This window comes from Bison bison, unplaced genomic scaffold (assembly GCF_000754665.1).
Source record: "Bison bison bison isolate TAMUID 2011002044 unplaced genomic scaffold, Bison_UMD1.0 scf7180017864371, whole genome shotgun sequence".
In the NCBI taxonomy this organism is placed as follows: Eukaryota; Metazoa; Chordata; class Mammalia; order Artiodactyla; family Bovidae; genus Bison; species Bison bison.
Window position 1 is genome coordinate 217,228 of NW_011494943.1, and position 11,072 is coordinate 228,299.

At 39.8% G+C, this 11,072-nt stretch overlaps 1 protein-coding gene across 5 annotated transcripts in view; it reads left to right on the plus strand.

Annotated features, from left to right (window-relative positions):
* HELZ (helicase with zinc finger) overlaps positions 1-11,072 on the plus strand; it is a 146,220-nt gene that overhangs the window by 72,271 nt on the left and 62,877 nt on the right. For 4 of the 5 annotated variants that reach the window (XM_010856052.1, XM_010856050.1, XM_010856051.1 and 1 more), the window contains 3 exons: positions 238-417; positions 960-1,064; positions 8,512-8,690. In XM_010856052.1, coding sequence (XP_010854354.1) covers positions 238-417; positions 960-1,064; positions 8,512-8,690 — 464 coding nt within the window. The remainder of the gene's footprint in view (positions 1-237; positions 418-959; positions 1,065-8,511; positions 8,691-11,072) is intronic. The other variant, XM_010856053.1, reaches the window with a different exon arrangement.

Below are 11,072 nucleotides of genomic sequence, written 5' to 3' on the forward strand. Positions count from 1 at the left end.
TGTGGGATCTAGCTCCCTGACCAGGGATCGAACCTGGGCCCCCTGCACTGGGAGCTCAGAGTCTTAGCCACTGGACCACCAGGGAAGTCCCTGGGGAAGTTTTGACATGTAGTTTTAGAATAAGCATTTGGTGTTATAGGTGCTATGTTATTTCCGTATTTTTAATGGTTCATTGAAATTCAGGATACCTATATGTCGTGTTATGTTTAAAATAACTTAGATTTTAATTTTCTTTAGGCAATGGGACGAACAGTTGGATCCTCGGCTAAATGCAAAACAGAAAGAGGCTGTTCTGGCCATTACCACCCCACTTTCAATACAGTTGCCTCCTGTCCTCATCATCGGCCCATACGGGACGGGGAAAACATTCACTCTAGCTCAGGCCGTCAAGCACATTCTCCAGCAACAGGAGACCAGGTAAGATGGCCGTGCGCGTGCTCTGACCTCATCAGCAGGGCACAGCTCGTGTCCTTGTTGTGAAAACAGAGCAAGGGCTAGCAAGACAGTTTTCATCTTGCTTGTAAAGATTTTAAAAATAAAATTATAAAAAGACCCCAAAAGAGCCCACACTCGGACCCCAAAGCACTAAAATTTGAATTTTCTGAAAACATCTTGTTTTAAAAAATTGGTAACATAGAGAATGGTAGCTTTTAAATAGTCATCAAAATGCTGAGTCTGCTAAGAGTTGTGATAAATATTAGAGTTAAAAGGGTTGGGTTTTTAAAAAATAATTTTATATGATTTAAAAATAATTTGGGGGAAGTTGTCTCCTTTACAGCTTAGAGAGTAATTAAGCTTTAAGAATAATTGCCTAAAAGAGTAATTGAATATGTTAGAGGTTACTGAGTAGGTTGAGGGAAATGTATTATATTAAAATGGCCACTGCTTTTTTTTTGGTGTTATACTGCTTGAATAGTTTTGTGTTGTATCATTCTTTTTATTTGCACCATTTATTTCAGCAGGATTCTCATTTGCACCCATTCTAATAGTGCTGCTGATCTCTACATAAAGGATTATTTACATCCATATGTAGAAGCAGGCAATCCCCAGGCAAGACCTCTCAGGTATTTTTTTAAGGCTTATTATGTATCTGTATCATACTTTATTATTCTTAAGAAAAGGTGTCTATCAAGATTTCAGTAACATTGAGAAAACCAAAATCTTTAACTATGCATTGGCATTTGGAGGTTATGCCTTTTGAAGAAACTATTTAAGGAAAAGTTTTAAAATCTTTGACCATTCATTTCTTAAACATTAAGAGAAAGACATCCTTTTTTAAGTTTTGTATGTAAAGAAATGTTGTTACAATCTAAGCCAGTTTTGATGTGTTCCTCTAAAAACTACTATGACAAAATAATACATTTATGATTATACCAATTTTAATTAAATTTGTAGTATATTTTGCATGGCAGAGTAGTCATGCAGTGATAGTTCAGTATGGAAATAAAATTTTGACTGTGATCATGCAGGTAATTTAATAGTCACTATACATTAGAGAAGCTTGAAATTGAAGTGATTGCTGCAACAAAATGTAACTGACTGGTATTTACAACTCTTTGCTATCATTTAAGAGATAAACTGTCAAAGAAAATTCTAGGTTAATGTGGGTCCTCTAAGTGTGTATGGATATGAAATGTTCTTAAATACAGGATTGTGGGGGAATAAAATCCTTTTCTTCAGAAAACAATAAAGAGTCATTAAATGGTTATTTATTATACCATTTGCTTTCATTGTTATATGAATTAATATTTAGTTTTGCCATTTTACAAACTAATATGTCATGCCCTGTGTTGTTCAAATACAATTATTGTTTAAAAATTAATTTCTAACCACACTTTTGAATCATAATGCACTAACTTTTTATTTCTAGCTGAGCGTAGGCATGGAAAAATGAGGTTACACTATTTAATTCTTTAATAACCATAAGCAAAGCCATTTGAATGAGGTAACAATTCCATGAAGAAGAACAAAAGAGAAGAAAGTGGCCTGGCCTGTTAGCACAGGCGTTTACGCTGTGCTGTTCCTACTCTCAAGACGGATGAGAGAAGAGATCATTATTTTAAGTAAAATTCAGTTTTATTTGATAAGAAAATATCACATGCATACAATCACTATAAATGAAAATGTGGTATCTACCAGTGGATAAATTAATCAGTAACTAGTTTGCTTCATATTCTAATCTTTTTTAGCTCATAAGTGAAATTGAGTTAGCAATAGCATTTTTGCTATGCGTGTTCTTACTTCAGTGGAGAGAAGAGATTTTATTGTTGGTAGAGCTTGTGTGTGTGCTTATGTCTGTGTGTTTGTATATGTGTGTTATGTAGGAAGTGTGACAGTCTCACTTATCATTGTACTCGGCTTGGAAACAGTGGGGTGAAGGCCCCTCCACTCTCGGCTGACCCACCATAGGTCATTTGGCCTTGGGGGCATGACAGCTGTTGGTGATAAACACTGAAATCCATTAATTGACTAGCATTGTGTTTGGCTTTTCCTGTGTAAAATTATGTTTGATGAGTTATAATCCAACATATTCCAGTAGGGTGGCCAAGTACAGAAACTTGCCCTCTGGCAAAAGATACTTAAATGTATTTAAATAAAAATTTCATGTTATTTCATTTAGTAAGTGGAATAAAATAAGAAAAGGCTTGGCCTCCCCATTTATTTTGTTTATGTGGTCTTATATTTTCACCATAGTTTTATGTTGAGGAAAGATGTTGACTTGTGAATGTGTTTCCTAGAAAAGTTAGTACATTGAAATGTTAGAGTTTCTTAGGACCATCTGTTATAGCGAGTGTTAGTTGCTCAGTCATTTCCAACTCTTTGCGACCCCGTGGACTTTAGCCCACCGGAAATTCTCAATTCCCACCATGGAATTCTCCAGGCAAGAATATTGGAGTTGGTTGCCATTTCCTCCTCCAGGGGATCTTCCCGATCCAGGGATCGAACCTGGTCTCCTGTATTGCAGGCAGATTCTTTACTGTCTGAGCCACCTGGGAAGCCCAGTAATCATATTACGTGAGATTAATTAATGATATTCCTAATGGACAACAAATATGAGAGGTGTGGGAGCTAGAATAGAGAAAATTAGAATGGCTGAGCACTCTGGGGAGATCAGCTTTATCTGAGTTGTCCCAGGATTCAGGGGAGAGGACACCAGGGGACACTCATTGTCCACATATGACCTTGAAGATGTGTTGTCTGTGGAGTAAAAGTGACAGTGGCAACCTTGCCCTCTCACCCTGTAGTTTAGAGGGGCCTAGCACGCGCGATAAAGGCAGAGAACGGCCATAACGAGGAAGCAGTGAAAGCAGTGAATGTGTTTAAATATGCACACTTAGGGTTAAAACATATAAAATTCTATAGTTATCAGGAGTTGAGCTTAAATTGGGCTTCCCAGGTGGCGCTGCTGCTGCTGCTAAGTCGCTTCAGTCGTGTCCGACTCTGTGCAACCCCAGAGACGGCAGCCCCCCAGGCTCCCCCGTCCCTGGGATTCTCCAGGCAAGAACACTGGAGTGGGCTGCCATTTCCTTCTCCAGTGCGTGAAAGGGAAAAGTGAAAGCGAAGTCGCTCAGTCGTGTCCAACTCTTCGCGACCCCATGGACTGCAGCCCACCAGGCTCCTCCATCCATGGGATTTTCCAAGCAAGAGTACTGGAGTGGGGTGCCATCGCCTTCTCCACCCAGGTGGCACTAGTGGTAAAAAAAAAAACCCACCTGCCAATGCAGGAGCCATACAGTTTCACTCCCTGGGTCAGGAAGATGCCCTAGAGGAGGGCAAGGTGACCTATTGCAGTATTCTTGCCTGGAGAGTTCCACTGGACAGAGAAGCCTGGCGGGCTACAGTTTATGATGTCACAGTGTCAGACACAACTGAAACGACTTAGCACGCACTCACGACCTTAAATCGGAGAAGGCAGTGGCACCCCACTCCAGTCCTCTCGCCTGGAGAATCCCATGGACGGGGGAGCCTGGCAGGGTCGCACAGAGTCGGACACGACTGAGCGACTTCACTTTCACTTTTCACTTTCTTTTTTTTTTTCTTAGAGAGTAACTTCTTTTTTTTTTTTAATTTTATTTTTAAACTTTACATAATTGTATTAGTTTTGCCAAATACCAAAATGAATCCATCACAGGTATACATGTGCTCCCCATCCTGAACCCTCCTCCCTCCTCCCTCCCCATACCATCCCTCTGGGTCGTCCCAGTGCACTAGCCCCAAGCATCCCTATTGTGCATTGAACCTGGACTGGCATCTCGTTTCATACATGATATTTTACATGTTTCAATGCCGTTCTCCCAAATCTTCCCACCCTCTCCCTCTCCCACAGAGTCCATAAGACTGTTCCATACATCAGTGTCTCTTCTGCTGTCTCGTACACAGGGTTATTGTTATCATCTTTCTAAATTCCATATATATGCATTAGTATACTGTATTGGTGTTTTTCCTTCTGGCTTACTTCACTCTGTATAATAGGCTCCAGTTTCATCCACCTCATTAGAACTGATTCAAATGTATTCTTTTTAATGGCTGAGTAATACTCCATTGTGTATATGTACCACAGCTTTCTTATCCATTCATCTGCTGATGGACATCTAGGTTGCTTCCATGTCCTGGCTATTATAAACAGTGCTGCGATGAACATTGGGGTACACGTGTCTCTTTCCTTTCTGGTTTCCTCAGTGTGTATGCCCAGCAGTGGGATTGCTGGATCATAAGGCAGTTCTATTTCCAGTTTTTTAAGGAATCTCCACACTGTTCTCCATAGTGACTTTTCACTTTCATGCATTGGAGAAGGAAATGGCAACCCACTCCAGTGTTCTTGCCTGGAGAATCCCAGGGACGGGGGAGCCTGGTGGGCTGCAGTCCATGGGGTCACATAGAGTCAGACACGACTTAAGCGACTTAGCAGCAGCAGCAGCAGGACCTTAAATTATTTAGGAATGGAGGTTTTAGAATCTACTTTAATGACATTTAGTTTCAGTGTTTACTTGCTACTTTGTTAGAAGATTTTAAAATGGAATAGAAAGGAAAACATAGCTTGTTTCTATATATGGTTCTGAAGATCAGTATCTGATTCTGGCCGAGTTCTTACCTATTACATGAAGGCTATCTGTGGAGAAAGTGTAGTGTTTCCTGGACAGATATAAAATATTATTTTATAAAGATTTTTAAATAAATAGACCAGATCTTTCTGATTCTGTAGTATCTTAAGTAATAATATTTTGGGGGTATTCATTACATATGTATTGAATACATAAATAAAATTTCAGTGAATTGAAATAATATATTACCAGACAGTCTTTTGTTTTAAATTTCATTATAATTCTTGTGGGATGTGCAGACAGTTTGTTTCTAAAAATATGTAAATTGCTTAGTTGGTATCACTTTTACATTTTATACTATGAACTTGGAAGTGTCAGTTCTCCAGTTTTGAAAAATGTTGCTGCTGCTGCTAAGTCATGTCAGTCGTGTCCGACTCTGTGCAACCCCATAGACGGTAGCCCAGCAGTCTCCTCCGTCCCTGGGATTCTCCAGGCAAGAACACTGGAGTGGGTGAAAAATGTTGTTGGGTGTGTTTTAAATGATCTTCTAGATGGTGTCTGCCTTAGATGTTTCACAAAATGAAAGTACTGAGAAAAGATTTAAGTCTTTTTAAAGTTAGCCCTAGACTAACTTGTATTTTTCAGGAAAGAGGGCTGATGATCAAACTTTGTATTCTCACTAGCTTCAGCTTTGAGGACACTTTCCGGGGTAACTACAGAAAGTCAGTGTTGAGGCTCAGAGCTTCTATTTTTGTTCTGTCTTTGAGGAAGAAGCAATGCCTGGAGTTAGATCAGATAAATAATTTGAAAACTACTTTTTCAGTTTTATAATGAAGTGTTCATTTAAGAAGATATAGAAAAACATAAAGAAGAAAATAAAGATTATCTGTAATCTTACCAATCAGAGATAAATACTAACATTTTCGAGTTTAATTTCTGGTAATTTATATGCTTAAATACACACACTGAAGTTAATATTAATGGAGTTATAATTTTTAAGTGTTTTTATTCAGATAATTTGTAAAATTAGGTTTTTCATATATTTAAAAATAAATTCTGACTCGCTGATCTTAAATATTTTTTATTAAAGCCTAAAACATGTTTAAGATTTTTACATCTTTTAGGAATGATATTGGTTACTTTCACAGTCCTTCCTATCATAGTAATGTTTTTAAAATACATTACTTTACTTTCCTCTATTATAATTATAAATTAGGGACATTTATTAAATCCTTTTTTCTTTTTTGCTTTGCTTAAAAAAAAAGACAACCAGTTTTAATTGTTTCAAGGAGGGTTAGAACACATTTTAGAAGATCATGAGATTAGCGTTCGTACGTATTACATTTGAACTGCCTTTGAAACATTCTAGAAGAGACAGCTGTCAAATAGTTAGATATGCATCCTGGAGCTGAGGTGAGGTCATGGCTGAAGAGAGGAGTCATCAGGGTGGTCATTGGTAGTAATTGAAGGCTTGGGCCTGGGATGATAGGGGAGAGCGCTAAAGACTCAGCCTTGAGAAACCCCAGCAGGGGGAGCAGGAGGAAGGAGAGCAGGGGAGGCTGAGTCCTGGCAGCCGGGAGAAGAGGGCATTTCAGGAAGGACGCAGCCAGAGAGTGAGGTGCCACTGCAAGTGACTTGATGGGCCCGGAAAATGACCGCACAATTTACTGCCATGGCAGTGTACATTCCCTGACCGGACCCCACCATCACCTGAGTTCTCTCCTGCTTCATTGACTGCTGTTTCCCAGTCTCCCCCCTGCGCCTCTCCGTTGCCCGGTCTCCCCCCTGCGCCTCTCCATTGCCCAGTCTTCCCTGACGCCTCTCCATTGCCCAGTCTCCCCTCTGGGCCTCTCCGTTGCCCAGTCTCCCCACTGCGCCTCTCCATTGCCCAGTCTCCCCTCTGCGCCTCTCCATTGCCTGGTCTCCCCCTGCACCTCTCCTTGCCCAGTCTCTGCTTGTCGAGATGGTCCCTTGACCATTCTTCCAGCTAGTTTCCTTTCTAACTACTCTGTTCTCCAGGCGAGCTCTTCTAGTCTTCAGGTTTAACTCTATTGTATTTTCTCATCTAGGGCATTCTCCACCCTTACAAATGCCTTTGCTTGCTGGATATCTCTACTTGGGTGTCTGCTACTAAATATATTCAAGACTGAATTCTCACTTCCCACCCCAGACTTGTTCTTCCGTTTCATCACCACTGCCATGCATCTAGTTTCAAAGCCATGGAATCACCTTTCTCTTAAATGCCACATCTGGTATATCAGTAATCCTGTTAGTGCTCCTCTCAGAGTGTACAGTGCATCTGACCACTTTCACGTCTCTGTTGTTACCACCCTGCTTCACACATTTGGTTTCTCTTATCCAGGTCCTTAGCCTAGCCTCCTAACGGGCCTCCCTGCTGTGGTCCCTGCCCCTGCCTCTCATAGTCTGTGGTGTGGTGGAGCCGCTCGTGCTGGTTTGTGAGAGCCAGTCATGTGCATGTCTGCCCAGGTTCATGTTCAGTAGCATCATGTTGGTAGCTTGAAATGGGCCCTGATAGCGAGGTTTATAGCACAGATCAGGCCGTGCCCCCTGCGCCTGAGAGCTGACTGTGCAGCGTTTACCGGCACCCCGCTGTCCAGCCGTCTTCCCTGCCTCCGGAACGGTGTATTCTGTCTACAGAAACAGAGCAGTCCTTTAACAACATAAGTCATGTCACATGACATGTGCCTTGTTACAACTCTCCTATGGCTTTCAGTTAAAATCACAGTAAACCCAAAGTCTTTATGAAAGCTTGCAAGCCATGTGATTTGCCTCTGTACTGGGCTGTAGTGGATAGGTACCCAGTGGATCTTTGTGATGGTGTGAGTTAAGAGATGGGAGGAAGGTGGATGAGATGTTTCTATACCATCTTAGTAATCTGTTGCATGAGTCCTATTTATATTTTTGTTTTGCAATTAATAGAAGAGATGCTTTTAAGATTTTCTGGTTGTCCAGAATTTAAATTTATTTTTAAATCTCCAGAACTTTAGATAAAGATCTGCTTAAATATAGGTGTAAGACTGTATTCTAAAGTGAAAATGCAAGTAACTTTTGAAATCTCTTGTAAGTATGCAATTCATTGTTTTTTATTAGCATAGATAATTAAAATGTTATTTTTGTAAGATATTCCAGGGAAAAAAGTAATTGGAAATGTTTTCAATTAAAAAGAAAACCAATGCTTATGAAACCCTTTGTGTCATTCTGTTGTAAAATTAATCTGAACGCTTAAAATCATTTGATATTTTTCCTATCATAGTGTATGTACTTTCTGCTTCATTCTGGGGGAAGTCACCATTGTATGTTAAATTCTAATCCAGTAGACTGATAACAGTTATCAGATTTATTTGTTAAATTCCAGGTATTGTCTTAAAATGATACTCTCAGTATTTTGATAATCAGATACAGTAAGATGTAGATAAGTATAAACAGGACATGTTATCTTCTTTTATAGGGTATATTTCAGAAACCGCTGGGTGAAGACTGTCCACCCAGTTGTGCATCAGTACTGTTTGATCTCAAGCGCACATTCCACCTTTCAGATGCCACAGAAAGAAGATATTCTGAAACACCGAGTGGTGGTTGTTACATTGAACACTTCCCAGTACCTCTGTCAGCTGGACCTCGAACCTGGTATGCTGACTCCAGACCCAGAAAGAGTGACTGCACAGGGCTTCTGTGTTCAGTTTAGACCAGGCGTTGGCGTGTGGGCCATATCTGGCCTACTGTCTTAGTGAATAAAGTTTTATCGGATGGAACACAGTCGTGCCCACTCACTCCCTATATTTTCTTCGGACGCCTCTGTGCTTCAGCAGCGGAGCTGAATAGTCGCGACAGATGCACGGCTGGGGCCTGAGACGTCACTGTTGGCCTTCACACAGAAAGCATTACCCATCCCTGCTTCAGACATTTCAGTGGCTGTTACTTTGTCTTGTTCTCTGATTGATCAGATGGTATTTAATATTGATCACGTGAGAAATTCAAAGTTGGACAGCTTTTTTTTTTTTACAGTTTTCTCAAGTATATAATTTTAAAATACTTGTGCATTAATACAGTGTAGAGACAACAATTAGGATAGTTTTTTTGACATACTATTAAGATTATTATATTTAATTATAGGAACTATGTAAAATCAAATATAGAAAGTACAGATATAAGGTAACAAAAAGTTCTGATAAATATGGCAAAGCTTAACCATCAGAATGTGTGTCACTTTAAGATAGTTGCTTTGGAAGGACATTCATTTCTTGTTCTTATATTACAGTTGTCGACATTGCTCAACCCGTTTTTGCTCTCTCCTTTTGGAATTGCTTTCAGAGCCAGTACCAAGTTCTTTTCCATTTCTGAAAGGTAGAGACAGTTCCCTTCCCCTTGTATTCCTGGCACCTGGCCCAGGGCATAGGCACCTGGAGGCCCTTGATAAACCTCTGTTTATCTTAAAAAATGAACAATGGCCAAACTTTCTCTTTTGAAGGTAGATTTAATTTTAGAAAAGCTTCAAAATCTTTTGGAGACATGTCTGGTAAATAAGGTAGGTTATCAAACTGAGCAATACCATTAGGGGTATAAAAAAAGAGAGAGAGAGAGAGACGTGCCTCTCATGTAATGAGACTTATTTTTCTTGTGCACGCAGCTCATAGCTGGCTGGTGAGGGCAGTTACAAAAGCAGAGTTTCAAAAATGTTTTGAACAGTGGCTGCATCCATTGGAATGAGTTATATTTCCTCTCAACTGACTTCTTTGATGGAACAACACTTATTTGCAATGTAAATTTTGGTATGTTTATTTAACAATCAGTCTCATTACTTTATGATTATACTCTGCATATTTGCCACGTAAATTAAATACCCAAACCTCCTAAACAGTATAGTTTTGTGAAGAGTAAAGAATGGCTTTGAAGAGCAAGAGTGTAGTACATTTATTGGAAGTCAGCTACCTGATTTGTTTTTGGCATTGTTTATACTTTAATTCTCATGTCAACTCATGGAGGGTTATTTTAGACGCTAGACAACCAAGGCCCAGGCTAAATCAGTTTGACTAATTTAGGTTTCTTTTACTAGCTTAAGCTGTAGTATAACAATTTCAGGATTTATTCAATTCCTGATTTAAGCCTAACTATATTTAATTAAAAAGTTATCTAACAGAAACAGTAGATTTTTTTCACTAGTTTCAGTTTTTCCAATTCGATCCTGTAGTTACATAGACATCTTTTAATTATTCTTATAGAACAAAAAGCACAAGTTCTCCTAAACAGGGAGAAAATCGCATGTGTCCACATCATGCTTGGGCCACTGTCATTAAACAGACAACAGTTACTGATACTTGTATTGTCAGCACAGCCATTTATTTGAATAGACCACGATGAAGGTAGTGGTGGTGGTGATTCCTGTCCATCAGTAAGATTTAGAAAGTTTCCAACCTAGAAACAAGTTGCATAGAAAGTTGTATAAACAGACTGTTTGGAACTCATTGCTATTCAGAGAAATAGAGGTTAGGTTCTTGGGCCAACTCACAGGAGGCTAAATAACCTGGAGCGTTTATAGCAAGCCGTTCTGTTGAGAAAGCGTTTGTGTTCTCTGCTGTGGAGTGAAAGCAGGGTCCCCAGCTCGGAGCTGGCGGCGGGAGCAGCGTTTACTCCTGCACGTCGAGACAGCAGGGAGATTCTCACTCTGCTCCCCCTCAGGAAAGGGCATAGGTTCCTCACCCTGTCCACAGATTCCTGTGTGCAGTGTGAGCGACAGCAGTGAGCCAGGCCTGGGATGTTTGCATCTGGGGAATATTTGATAATGTACATTTTTGATGCTTGTTGTATCATTTTTTTTCAGACTGGTGATTTATTTTTTTTCCAACCAGGATAGGTTCTTAGACTAAAAAATTATATATAATCTGTCTGTACACACACACGCACATACACACACACACACACACACACAAAATAAACCTAAATAATCAAAATAGTGAATTTGCTAATAGATAACCTTTGTTTTTGGTCAAAGATGGATTATAACTTTCTCTT